Consider the following 13,958-nt stretch of genomic DNA (forward strand, 5'->3'; position numbering starts at 1 on the left):
GAGAGCCCCGCCCCGCCCCCCGACCGGGGTGACGCGCCGCCCGCGAGGCCGAGCGCCCGGGGAGGGCGTGATGACGTCACGACGCCCCGGTCAGGGACTGGGCGCGGCTCGCGAGCCGGTCATCTCTATAGCAATGAGGAGCTTCCACCTGTCCTGCCGAGGGACTCGGTCCACCTGAGGTGGGAGGCGGGAGGAGCCCGAGACCCCGAGTCTCGTCGGCCGCCTGCGGGTGAGAAGGTGCGCTTTTGGAGGCGGGGAGGACCGGAGGGGCAGATGGTGAGGGAGGCCGTTCTCGCGGCCGCCACTCTCCGCACCGGGGCCACGGACCCTCTCTTCGCGGCTCAGAGCCCCCAGGCGTCGTCCTGCGCCTTACGGTCCCGAGGCGCTTTACTGTGCGCAGTCCGCTGGCACTGCCTACGATCTATGAGCCACCCCCTGAAGGAAGCAATTGCGGGTATTACTAGCTCCTTATTGAAAAAGAGGACGTCGAGGAGCCGTGAGGGACTGGCCTCTTTTAGGGAGGGCGCCCTGAGGGTGCTCTTCGGTTCTCTCATTCCCCCGCCAGCCCCACCCGCAGCCTCAAAACCAGCTGCTCCCCCTTGTAGGCTCCTTTCGGGGTGAACAAAGCCAAGCCCTTTTACTGTTTCCCCCTCTCACTAGGGAGGGGCTGTGCTTGGGGAATTTTCAGATACCTAGGGGAAAAGTAAAAGAGAGTGAGCTTTTGGTAAAAAAATTAAAAATAGAGACGTTAGATGAGGAACTGGTAAACGTTGCCTCTTAGGAGAGGAATTGGGGTGACTGGAGGAATGAGGTGAGAAACTTTTCTCCCTCTCTGTGCTTTTAGACTTTAAGTCCTTTCTTTTGTCTCCTCTCTCCCCGGCCCCCAAATTTAACTAAAAAAAATTTTTAAAGGAAGTATGCGAATAAACTGGAAACATTTACAGAGTACTGTGTTTGGGGCCCATGGTAGCTAGAGGTGCCATTGGTGGTTCCTTTCCTCCCTTGTCTAAAGAGCTTAACCACAAAGCCTCCATTTCAATTTTAGACATTCTCTGTTCCGCGTCTTACTGCTTTTGGCACAATTCCAGAGGTGGGACTGGGGCTCCAATTCTCATCAGGTTCTCAGTTTAGGCGGGCAGTAAGTGACAACTGATGGCCCATTCTTTTTCTCTTTTTTTTTGGCCGCGCTGCAGGGCATGGGGGATCCTAGTTCCCTGACCAGGGATAAATCTGCGCCCCCTGCAGTGGAAGTGCAGCGTCTTAGGCACTTGACCGCCAGGGAAGTTCCGATGGCCCATTCTTATGGTTATATATATTATAATTAATCTTTCTACATCTCCAGGTATAGAAATAAACAGCCTGACCTTTAAGGTGCCCTCTTTCTGGTCCTTTTTGGTGGAAGTTTGACAAGTTATTTTACCTAGATACAAAGAGAGAACAAAGTAGCTTGTAGCATAAACTTCTGGTTAGACATAGAGCAGGGACTAGAACTCAGGTTGTCCTAGTTTGTCCCCCCCCCGCACCACCTTTTTCCATAATAAAAAATACATCTGTCCTTTCTTACATTCCTTGAAGATCCTAATTTGACTGGCTAATCACCTCTCCCTTTACACAACAAAAACTCTGGGAAACTAGTGTCTGAATTTGAAGTATTAAGATTCTGATGATGGGTAATTTCAGGTACTCAGGAGAACTGGGGAGGAAGATACTTTGGAGTGGAGGATTGAAGATCATTTCTAGTAACTTCTGTTCTGCCTTTGAACCCCATCCCCACAATATACCGTATAGGCTGGTGGTCTTCAGACATTTTAAAAAATGGACTCCATATAAGAATTTTAAAGAACTATGTACCCCCTTGTTCATTTCTAAGTTGATACCTAAATTTTCCATCATAAATTTAAATACTTGTAGAGGATATAATTTCTGACTTACTGCAAATGTTGACGTTTTAAACTAAAACCATTACATGATTCTTTGCACAGGCTCCGGACGCGCAGGCTCAGCGGCCATGGCTCACAGGCCCAGCCGCTCCGCGGCATGTGGGATCCTCCCGGACCGGGGCACAAACCCGTGTCCCCTGCATCAGCAGGCGGACTCCCAACCACTGTGCCACCAGGGAAGCCCCATCCTTCTTAATTGTATCTAGTGGACTCCAAATACCCTAAATATTTGATGTCTGCCAACATCCATTTAAAAATATATGAACAAGAAATTTTATATGGTTCCCTTTCTTATTGAATTCCTAATTCCATTCATGCCCCTATAGAACTTTATCCTAATTAGTATATTTGTATGCTTTAAAGTCTTTTACTGATCACTATCACCTTCTTTGCAACAAAATTGAGTATATATTTAAGCTTATTGCTTGTGACCATAGCTTTGTTGAAAAATTTCTTACGAATCAAATTGTCATTACGGTTATTACTAGAACACGATTTATTAAGCAACATCACTATATTACACATTTTTATAACTTGTGAAACCTAAAAAGTACAATTTTATTGAAAATGCATCTCAGTGAGAAATATGGTTTTTCTCCTCAATTAGTTCAGGTATTCAAGACTAACATTACCTAATGGTGGAAGGAGATAAGGTGCCACACCAATTCTCTACCTGTTTTTTATTTTTATAGACATAAGCGTTGAGAAACGTTCACATAGTAATTGGGAAAGGAAGAAATTTGTTAAAACGATATCCCTCAAGTCTTTGAACTACTTCTAAATTACATGCCAACAATCACAAAGTGTCCTATTACCAAATACTGTTATCAAGTACTATCAAAAGTCCTCCTTGGGCTTCCCTGGTGGCGCAGTGGTTGAGAGTCCGCCTGCCGATGCAGGGGACACGGGTTCGTGCCCCAGTCCGGGAAGATCCCACATGCCGCAGAGCAGCTAGGCCCGTGAGCCATGGCCGCTGAGCCTGCGCGTCCGGAGCCTGTGCTCCACAACGGGAGAGGCCACAACAGTGAGAGGCCCGCGTACCGCAAAAAAAAAAAAAAAAAAAAAAAGTCCTCCTTTACTTTATTAAAAGCAAAGAATTGGAAACCACTGATCTTGCAAAAGGATTTGTTAGTCATTTGAGTATGTTTCAGTCTTATGAAAATAATTATTAATTATCTGTCACCTTTTCACTCAGAGGCACCTAGTTAATCAGATAACTGATTTTCGTACTTCTTTGCCAACACAATTTTTTTGATAAAATTCTTACATCATTACATGTTTTCAGTATCTTTCTGTTAAAATATTGACATGCAGATTCACTTCCATATGGAAAACACCTGCCATTTGTGGAATTAGCAAAGCCAGTCTTCATTTCACATCAGACTTACTTTCTGTCAGGAAAAGTCTGACTTTATTCTTCAATTTAAATAAGTACATTAAGGGACTTCCCTGATGGTGCAGTGGTTAAGAATCCACCTGCCAGTGCAGGGGACACAGGTTCAAGTCCTGGTCCGGGAAGATCCCACATGCCACAGAGCAACTAAGCCTGCACGCCACAACTACTGAGCCTGCGCGCCTAGAGCCTGTGCTTGGCAACAAGAGAAACCACCACAATGAGAAGCCCGTGCACCGCAATGAAGAGTAGCCCCCACTCGCCGCAGCTAGAGAAAGCCCACGTGCAGCAACGAAGACCCAACGCAGCCAAAAATAAATAAATAAAATTAATTTATTAAAATAATAAACTATATTAATATTTACTTTTAAAGAATATTATAAAAATCACTGGGAAATAAATTATTAACTAGCTTATAAAATAGATTACTAAAGTCAGTCATGATTAAAATTATATAGATCTAATAATATTATAAAAATTGTAAAAACAAGATGGTACTATTTCTCATTGTATAATTTGGAATAATGCCATATAATGTATAGCTGAATACATTAGTTAATTTATTAAGTGAAAAGTAGGGTAGAAGGCATGTTAGTCCCTTGGCAATACCAGTTTCTGCTTGTGTTGAACTCATGTTTGGCTTTTGGGAACAACTAAATAACAGTCGTGTAACAAAAAAAGAGAAAGAACTCCAATAATTTTCTTAGACTTCATGATTAAACTTTTTCTTATGTATTTAATAAAAAAGAAAGTTTTTGTTAGGAAATAATTGTTTGAGCAGCTAACAATTTCATTTTTTGCTAGCAGGAGGTAGAAAATAGGAAACATTTTATAAGATGAAACGAGAAGATTGATTGTAATGGGAATATTTTGTTATGAAGGGAAAAAATGACCCCTTCCTTCTACTCCCCAGGTTTTTACACCCTAGGCCATGCATCAAGATTCAATGCAGGTGAGGGATATGCCTTTCTTTTGTAAAGTAGGACAAGGATTATGGTGATAGAGGAGGTAGAATGGAGAGTGCATGAATATGCTGGCTGGCTCTCAAACAGATGAGTTTTAGGGAAGAATTCTTATGGAAGTTGAGGATCTGGAAATGTATTCCCTTAAAACTCTCCTCAGGGCTTCCCTGGTGGCACAGTGGTTAAGAATCCGCCTGCCAATGCAGGGGACACCGGTTCAAGCCCTGGTCTGGGAAAATCCCACGTGCTGCGGAGCAGCTAAGCCCCTGTGCCACAACTATTGAGCCTGCGCTCTAGAGCCCGTGAGCCACAACTACTGAGCCCATGTGCCACAACTACTGAAGCCTGCACGCCTAGAGCCCGTGCTCCACAACAAGAGAAGCCACCGCAGTGAGAAGCCCACGCACTGCACGAAGAATAGCCACTGCTCGCCGCAACTAGAGAAAGCCTGTGCGCAGCAATGAAGACCCAATGCAGCCAAAAATAAATAAATAAAATAAATAAATTTTTTTAAAAACGTAAAAAAAAAAAAACTCTCCTCAGATTGATTTCCTTGCCCAGGTACCCCCCTTGGAAAGTCTTCATGTACCTCACTTTAAAGACTGCTTGATATAGACAGACCCATACTCCACTGGCCCTGACTCTACATTATTCTGGGACATGATTGCAAGTCCTAGAAAGAAGGAGGAAGACTTGGTGTTTTTGGAATAGAAGAGGGTTAGGAGAGAAGTCAGAGAAGATGGCCCCAAGTTGGTATAGTCACTCACCATGGTCCTGGATGTGGTCCTCAGCTTTGCAGTTCTAGAAATGTGATTTTTGTCAGTCCACACAAAGGTGTTCATATTTTGTCACACTGAATCAAACTCACAGGAAGTTAATGTATGAAATAGAATGCCAGTGAATTAATTTATACTCATAATCACCAAGTTGACTGGATTCCCTCTCCTGCTGGGAAATCTAGGTAGAAAGGTCAGTTGTAATCAGTCTTACATGAGGAGTGCAGATCTTGAGCATGGCTATCGTTATCAAGCTGTGATGGCCTGAGGTGCGATGCCTGGCACGTAACAGGAGCTCAGCAATTGTGGAATAGAATGCACCTGTCTCCTTTATAGATGCTGATGGGGAAGTTCAGGATTCTGGTAGGCCAACCCAACATATTTTTTGATCAGGTAGATTTTTCCTTGTTCCACTTAAATGGCTATATCATGTAGCTACTAAATCCAATAAAATGTCACGTCAGGGAATTATGTAATTACAACAATTAAGTTTTATCTATCATCTCTGAGCCCAGAAATGGATACTGTTCATTTATAAGGGGTTAGAGGTTGCTTTCCCGAGACCTGTATAGTAATGGTGGTAGTGGCTGAATGATCTCTATTTCAGAATTCTGTTTGGTGGCCAAGAATGTACTGCATAAAAAGAACAGCGTTGGTGAATCTCAGTGCTGGTACTTTGCTAGAGATGGGACATCTTTACTAGGGAAGTATCTTAACCACCTGTGGCCTGGCTAGATTTTGGGGACTGTAGTATGATAAGCAACAATACCCCAAATTTCCCCCACTCGGGATAACTCTTGATACTGCTTTTTAAAATAGACAAGCCTTTTCAAATTCTAAAATCATTAGGAATAAGATGGATAAATGAAAAATTGGGGTAGGTCCTATCTGGAAGCAAAGACACTTTGTCTCCTCAGAGCTTTTTTCCAGCTCTAGGGTAAACCATTGAGAGAGGAAAAGATGCCAGGCTGAGAAGTTTCATTTAGTATTTTAATAATAATAATAAAAAAAGACAATACAAAATCCAAACATTTCTTTTTACAAGTTCAGATACATTTTTCCCCCAAGTGCAAAATACTCTATGAACTGCATCATTTATTGTTGTGTAGGAGATGCTTACTATATCGGCAGCAGTGGAAGGTAGATATAAATACAATATTTTGAGATTTCTTTTGCATTAAAAAAAAAAAAAAAGCCTCCCACATGGTAATGGTTATTCTCCGAAACTTAAGTTCAACTCACACAGAAGACTAAAGTTTTTGGTTTGTCCAAACTGTTACAATCTGTGTTGTCTGGATAAGCTGATAAGAGAACTGGGGGTTCTATTCCCTCTTATCGTATATTTTTGTAGAGGGTTCCTAGTCCAAGTAATGGCCCAAGGACAGAGTGTGCTACCTTTGAGACAAGTCAAATTTAAAGGTATTCTTGTGTTGTTGGCTTCCACTGTTCTCTTACAGTGCTTAAGAGAGAAGCCAAGCAGGTTAACATTTTCTGCTTGTGGTCAGTTATACTTTGTCTCCCTTCCTCTAGTTTGAGCCTGTTATATTGAGGTTAAGCAGCAAATACAGAAGTCTGAACGCTCTATAATATTTTCTGACATTTGAGATATGACCCCCTAATCTCCAGAGTCACCTCAAACATGCATATGGAGAAAACTTCTTGGATATGAAAACTTTCATTAGGGCTAAAGACCAGGACTGTACTACTGAACTTTCAGCATTAAATCTGAGCCTCCACCACCTCAAATTAATCCAATCCTGGCAGAGTCAGAGCAGTCACTGCTCCATGTCAACCTCTGGGAATTTGTAGGCCTGGGGCAGGGCAGTTCAAGTCCAGGCTCTGGTCAGTTTTCTCCTGACTTTGTTCTCTAAGGTTTAGGGAATGGGCCTGGCCCAATAATACAGAAAGACAGAGGCAGAGAATAAAAAGAGATTGCCACGTTGCTGAAGACATAAGTGCCTTTCTGATATGCATCACTTGGCGCTTGCAGCCCTTGCAGGAATGGCTTCCCATTCCCAGACTCAGATCAGGGCAGGTTTTGTACTAAGAAAAATGAGGCCTCGCAGTACTGCGGCCCTACGAATACCTCATCCTGCAGAGAGGCCTCTTGGCTAGTTCATGAAGGGTTCCCATTTATACCATCTTCCCACTTCCCTACAGTGGTAAAAACCTCTTTTTCTGTCTGGCCTGTAAAGGCCTAGAGAGTCCCTGAATGTTGACTCCTCAATCCACTAACCCTTAGTTTGATGCCCCTGGGCCAGCTTCCTCTGTAGGTTTAGGAGCAGCTTTGCCTGGATTCTTAACTCCCAACTTGGACGACCTAAATTAAACTTGGTGGACATTAGCAGGTCTTCACCTGATCTCCAAGATCTGTCTTGACATTAGTTAAGAAGCTTGGTGGTCTCTACTTTCCATACTGTGGAAATAATTTGCAAGCCCCGGAAACCATGGAATAAATGGTTAGAGGAAGTGTGTTTATGTGTGTGTATGAGGGTGACAGGAAAGGAATGGAGAGCAAGAAGTCAGACCCTGAAGGCATGAATTGGGAAGCACTCTTGACTGTTTGGCTTTCTGAGAGAGATGCAAAATGGTAGGGAGAGAGGAATCAGAAAGTTACCCTAGCTTCTGGTGGAGAATGAGGATGGTCAAAGTTGATTAAAGCTGTTTTCATGGCATCTTCTGGGAAGTGTAGATACTTCTATTAAATGACCATTTCCCTGCTTGGAAGCAGCCGTTTTGTATCTCTACAGCAGAGCCTTCTTTGACCCAGAGACAAAGGCAGCCAGACACTCTATCCCCAAGGGCCATGGTGTTGGCTAATGGATGTCAGGGGATCTAGTTGTGACATTGGTTACCTACTGCCTAAGGCTGTTTCAGTTGGTGAATGCTACTGATTGGGGGGGTGGGGTCTGGCTCCTTTATTTAGTGTTGAGCCTCCTTGGGGAGCAATAGCCTGAGACAGTCATTAGAAGTGAGCCCTAGGAGTCAACCGTTAGCCTTTGATCGAATAGGGCTACAGCTTTGGGGGAACTAGAAGGAGCAAATGGAAAATAATTTTATAGGCAGCAGTGGATTGAAGGTGGAGTATGTGCAGGATCTGGACTTGGGCATGGACTTGATTCTTCTTCCTTTTGAAAAGCAGTAGTTGAGGAAGCTAGGCTTGAAGTCAGCTCCAAGAGGAAATGGCAAACAGGGGTAGGCAGAATGGCCAACGTCAGGCAAACAACTCCATGCCTGAATAACTGTCCTATTCTTGGCTCCCACAGCCTTGTCTCTGGCCTCAGGGCCCTGAGTCGGCCTATCCCCAGGGGGTTTGTCCTGGTCTTCTTCCATGTGCACATCAGGGGAAAGCTGGATGAAAGCAGGGAAACGATGGAGGTTTTCCCTACTTGGGGTGGAGAATCACTAGCCAATTCCATTGGCCTCTACAGTCTTGAGGTCCATGCTGAATTCATGGAGGCACAGGGATGGTGGGATTGGTTTAGCAAACACAGGTCCCTCTTCTTCCCACTCCATCAAGTCCCCAGAATTACATATCCTACATATCAGGTGCCTCTGCTGGGGGAGTAGAGACAGATCAGATGCTCCAGCACTCAAGGCTCATGAGATTCAAAACCTTTTTTCTTCCACTCCAAACATACACTCTTCTCTCTTAGGCAGCTATAAATAGGGTTGTTCTAATAGAGGAAAAAGAAACAAAAACAAAAAACAAAACCAGAAAACAAAAACCCCTCCCTCTAGTCAACATAGAAAGACTCAAAATGATTGCACTTATTAGCTGTGGACAGGGTGGCAGAAGGCTCGCCAAGTGCACACATTCCTCTTGCTGCCCACGGCCTGGGGCCAGAGGTAGGTGGCTCTGGGCTGGCTGCAGAGCGGGGTCCTCTTTGGTGGGGCCCACAAGCCATCTGGGACTACAAGGGAAAGACAACTCTGGGGGCAAGGCCCAAGCTGGCTTTTGGTCAGCAGCCATGTTTCTTTAAGGACAATACTTAGCAAGGGGAATAGGGCTCCCCCAGGGAGCACTCGGGTGGGAGTGAGGGAATGGCTGGGCCAGGGAAGACAAGTAAGAAAAGGGATTGGTGTTTGAGGCTGGCTTCCAATTGTTCTGTAGTCTAGTCCTTTAGAGGACACATTTTCTTTTTTTTTCGTTTTCTTTTTTTTGCCGATGCTTTAAAACCTGGTTTCTGTCCTGCAGAGATAAAGTCTTTCTCTTGGGGAGCAGCAGCGGCCTATTCAACATGGGAATTCCTGCTGCTCTTCCTCATGCAGCTGGTGTCCACTAGCCAGTGGTGTGGGCCTTTTGTAAGCCCTCATGAACTGGACCCCAGGCAGATGTGAGCAAAGAAGGAGAAGAGCTGTGTAGACAGGAAAGCTGGCTGTGTGGGCATTCCAGGGCTCAAACCACGTGTCTCAGAGGACGAGTGCTGGCATTAAGCCTGTAAGTCAAAGGCTTCTTTGGCAGAACCCTGGGCTGTTAGAATATTCCTGGGGGGCACAGCCAGGGGACATTTTGGCTCCTGTCTAGCAAGGCACAACCTATAACGGCAGAAGCCCCTCTTCCCCCTCCCCCACCAGACCCACTTCCTTCGTGGGCCTCTAGCACCCTTCCAAGCTGATAGGGTCAGGGATGTGAGCTGGTAAAATGGTCAGTGTGGCTGGGGAGGGGAGCAGGATACTGTTCCTTCACCCCTCGGGAGAATAGAGCCAGCACTGAATGGCTTTTCCAGGGAGCATATAGGAAATGAGTAAAGAGAAAGAGCGAGGCAGAAAGAGACAGGGAAAGGAAGCTAGGGGAACGGAAAGGGAGAGTGCTTGGTCTATATGGAGATTTTTTTTTCTCCAAAAAGAGAGATCGGAGAGAGTTCCTCATCCGAGGGTGGGGGCTGCCGGCTCTGAGGGCTAAAGAGTCTGGGGGCTTCAAAACCTGGGTCTTGGGCCTAGCGGCACTATTTATAGGGCCTCAGGAAGCTGGAAACTTTGGAGCGGAGCAGCTTGATGAAGGATTTGGGCAGCATCTCCTTGTGCTTCTCTGTGTACTTGAAGTAGTTCTGGGGGTGGGCCAGCACCTCGAAGAAGGCCTTAATGAGCTTCTTGTCCTGCAGAGGATGGCAGGTAGCAATGTCAGCATCAGTGTCAGTGGTGGGAGAGAGGACCACCAGCCTCCACTCAGCAGCAGCCCCTCTTGATGTCTCATAGGCATATCCAGAAGTGAACTCTGGATTCCCATCCCACCATCTGTTGCTCCTCTGGAATTCTACAACTCAGTCAGTGGCAGCTCCATCCTTCCATTGCTCAGTCCCAGTCCTTGGAGCCATCCTTGACCCCTCTCTCTAGCTCACAACCACAGCAAATCCTGTTGACTCTACCTTTAAAATATATCCAGGGTCAGACCACTTCTCACTGTCTCCAGAGCTACCACCCTGTCCAAGCCAGCATCATCTCTCACTTGGCAATGGCCTCCTAACTGGTCTCCATGCTTCTTCCTACCCTTGTCCTTCTACAGACTGTTCTCCCCCACAGCAGCCAGAATGACTTTTTTTGGTTTTTCATTAGATCACGTCCTTCTTTCCTAAACACTTCTCTGGTTTCTTTTCTTTTTTTTTTTAATTTATCTTTTATATCTTTACTGGAGTATAATTGCTTTACAATGTTGTGTTGGTTTCTGCTGTACAACAAAGTGAATCAGCTATATGTATACCTATATCCCCATATCCCCCCCTCTTGAGTCTGGTTTCTTTTATCACTCAGTAAAGCTGAATCCCTTTCATGGCCCAGAGGCTGAATGCGATCTGTGCCCTGCTGTCTCTCCTCTCTCCCCCTCTTGACTCTTCCTTACTCTGCTGAGCTACACTGGCCTCAAGGTTCTTGAACATGCCACGTGGCTCCCATGTTCCTGCGCTTGGAATGCTCCTCTCCTGATCTTCTAATGGACAGCCTTTTACCGCATTCAGGTCTCTACTCCTCAGAGGCCTTCCCGGATCACCCTGTCTGAAACAGCAACATGATGTGTGGAGAGCCTACTGGGTGCCAAGCACTGTGCATTAGGATTAGGACTCAGCTCTTCTGGCTTCTAGGCTAGTGTTCTTTCCATTGCATCAGCAGATTTTTAAAACAAGGGGTGGAGCTTCCAGCCTCTCATCTCCACTTTAATCAAAATGGTGCCTCTACTTTATGCATTGGAGTTCCACAGCATATTTGATATAAGGATTCAGATGCTCTAAAAATTTTTGAAAAGCATTGCTGACATTATACTCTTCGCAGTCTGCAAGTTCTAGATTTTTGTCAGTCTCATTTTGATAATAATACAAAAATTATTTATCATAAAGATAACATGTTTTTGCATTGAAAATTTATGAAGGATAATACTGTGACTAGGACTATAGTTTCTTTAGTAAGATTTTCTCAAACTGGGATCCACAGACCTAGGTATCCAGACCATCCTTCAATGTTGGAAACATTCCTTTTCCTTTAAAAGAGGTCTATACCGAATTAACTCTGAGAAACACTGTACTAGATATGCTGTTTTTCTGTGGGAACTGAGGAGGGAGTACGGGAAGGCAGGGACTTATGCAAAAGCATCTTTCAAAACCACATTTTCCGTATATTTCTTGGTGGAAGAGGTCAAGGACATTTCATCTCCTCATCCTCCCTTCCTCTTCACCCAGAGTGTAAGACAGTGTGAGTGACACTGCAGTCAGATGGGCTTGGGCTCAAATCCCAGCTTTACCACTGGGCAAGTGCTCTAACTCTCTGTGCCTCCGTTTTCTCATCGGTAAAGTGGGAATGATGAAAGTACCTACTTCATAGAGCTATTGTGTAAATCAAATGAGAATATTCAAGTAAGCACTTAGCATATTGCCTGCACCTTGCTACGTGCTCATTAAACACTGGCCATCATTATTGTTCATATTCACTCACCTTTAAAATCTCCTGGTGGTTTTCAGATGCATAGAGCCGGCCGTCTCGCACAATGTCTTCTACCAGCTGTTCATAGTCCTCTGCAAAGTCAGCGAAGGAGAGGGGGGCTCAGGGGTGGGAACTTCTCCTGCTTCCTTGCTCCCTTCAAGACCCATGAGCCTCCCCTTTCTCACCCACTTCCCTGGCTCTTCTGCCCTTGCTCACCATCATATGTAACATAGGGAATCTGGAAGCCACGGGCACTGTTGGCCTCACTTGTCTTGAAGTTGATCCAGAGCTTCCTGGAGCGGGCTGTGAAGGCGATGGGGCGCTCGTAGGTCTGGCAGGTCTCATAGGTGGTAATGGAGGATGGGGAGGCTGGGAAGGCAAGCAGCGGGTCAGGAGAGAGCAGGGCAAGCTCTCCAAGTCCTCCTAGAGTGAGGAATCATGCTGACAGAGGCCCTCCCTCACGTATGTAGCTCTCCTACCCTCCAGCATACACATATTCTCTCTCAATGCCCTGGACTTGTTCCACAATTCCTCTTTGACATCCAGGCAGTCACACAGTGTAAGAAATTTGACATCTAAGTGAATGGAACAGTAAAAATACTAGAACAGGAAAGTGACACATGTAAGACTATTGGAATTCTACTCCCAAAGCTGGCTTTCTTAACTCTGCTCTCCACCGAACACGTAACATTCATTGCTGTTTTCCTTTGCTCCGAGGCCTCCCTCATCATTGCCCCAATTCTTCCAGCACCAATTTTTTTCTCTCTCTCTCCCTCCCAACCAGATTTGGACTGCCCTTCCCTGGCCCAACTCTGCAGCCACCCACAGTTCTTTCTCATGACGAGGACGTCCCCACACTCGTCCTCAGATGGCAGGAAGATCTCGGGTACCACGATAAGAATCTTGCGCTTGGGTGGGGGGTTGATGTTCCAGACGCACTCCACGCCAGCTGGGTAGTTGCCTGGGTAGTTGGGAGACTCGATATAGCCAGTGAACTCACCCAGCTCCCCACCACACTGGCGATCTGTAGGCCAAGCCCCGGTGGACAAAGCAAGAAAGAGAAGGGAAGTCAGTGGGGAAATAGGTTGGGGAAATTGAAGAGTTCTGAAGTGGAAATCAGATACATCTAGGCAGCCTCCTTCTTAGTCATCATCTCTTCTCCAAGTTCTGGGTCTCCCTTCCTTCCTGCCCTTTTAGTACCTCCTAATCTCACTTTACCTGTCCCTGCCTCCCCACTACCTGCCTCCCTCCCCTCCAGGGAGAGGGTGCTACAGGGCCCAGCCCAGCAACCAGTCTTGAGGTTGAGTGGGCTGGGGAGAGATGGAGGGTGGGACTTTCCTGCCCATCCACTGCCCAGCCCTCCTCCCTGTTGGTTTACTCCCTGCCCACCTCCGGCTCCCCCCCATGCCCACTGCTCCCAGGCCTCTCCACCCCGTTTTCCACAGCCTGGCCTGACACATACTCTTGCACTGGGCCACACTGGTGGAGCCATCAAAGTCAGTGCTTGTGTTTCCTGGACAGCGGGTGCAGAAGTTCTGACGGAAGTCGGGCTGGTAGGAGCCCATGGCACAGCGGATACAGCGATGGATGCTGGTGTTGTAGTAGTGCCCAGGGGAGCACTGGACTGCAGGCAAGGGGGAAGGGTAGGAGTTAAGATGGCAGGCAAGCGGGAGTTCTGGGGCAGGACACATTCATCACAGAGAATGAATGAAGACACCAGAGTTCCTTCTAGAGTCCCAGCCTTCCCTAGTCGGGCCAGAATGTAAGCTCAGGGGAAAACGAACTTGACCGAGTGGTTGGCTACAGCGCCAATCCTGTTCTTTCAGGCACTGAGCACAGTCGCAAACCTGTACAGAAACTCGTTTGTAGTACAGAGGGCAAGGTGACACCAGCTTTCCAAAGCAGAGGGGTAAGTAGAACTGTTACTTATTCCCCACTTCCCACGCTTGGGACTGGTGGAGGGTCGGGACGGGTCCTA

At 46.1% G+C, this 13,958-nt stretch overlaps 1 protein-coding gene and 1 long non-coding RNA gene across 8 annotated transcripts in view; one reads left to right on the top strand and one right to left on the bottom strand.

Moving 5' to 3' along the window:
• Positions 1-98: 98 nt before the first annotated feature.
• Positions 99-13,889, top strand: LOC132496836 (uncharacterized). Its single transcript, XR_009533535.1, has 3 exons — positions 99-237; positions 12,765-12,866; positions 13,807-13,889. It is a non-coding gene; the product is annotated as an uncharacterized LOC132496836 (long non-coding RNA).
• Positions 6,105-13,958, bottom strand: part of SCUBE3 (signal peptide, CUB domain and EGF like domain containing 3) — a 37,638-nt gene continuing 29,784 nt past the window's right edge. For 6 of the 7 annotated variants that reach the window (XM_060109444.1, XM_060109442.1, XM_060109443.1 and 3 more), the window contains 5 exons: positions 13,443-13,604; positions 12,807-13,004; positions 12,197-12,349; positions 11,993-12,072; positions 6,105-10,170 (listed from right to left, as the gene is read on the bottom strand). In XM_060109444.1, the coding sequence (XP_059965427.1) occupies positions 10,021-10,170; positions 11,993-12,072; positions 12,197-12,349; positions 12,807-13,004; positions 13,443-13,604 (743 nt within the window). In that variant the 3' untranslated portion in view covers positions 6,105-10,020. The remainder of the gene's footprint in view (positions 10,171-11,992; positions 12,073-12,196; positions 12,350-12,806; positions 13,005-13,442; positions 13,605-13,958) is intronic. The other variant, XM_060109445.1, reaches the window with a different exon arrangement.

Source organism: Mesoplodon densirostris, chromosome 10, assembly GCF_025265405.1.
Source record: "Mesoplodon densirostris isolate mMesDen1 chromosome 10, mMesDen1 primary haplotype, whole genome shotgun sequence".
Lineage (NCBI taxonomy): Eukaryota > Metazoa > Chordata > Mammalia > Artiodactyla > Ziphiidae > Mesoplodon > Mesoplodon densirostris.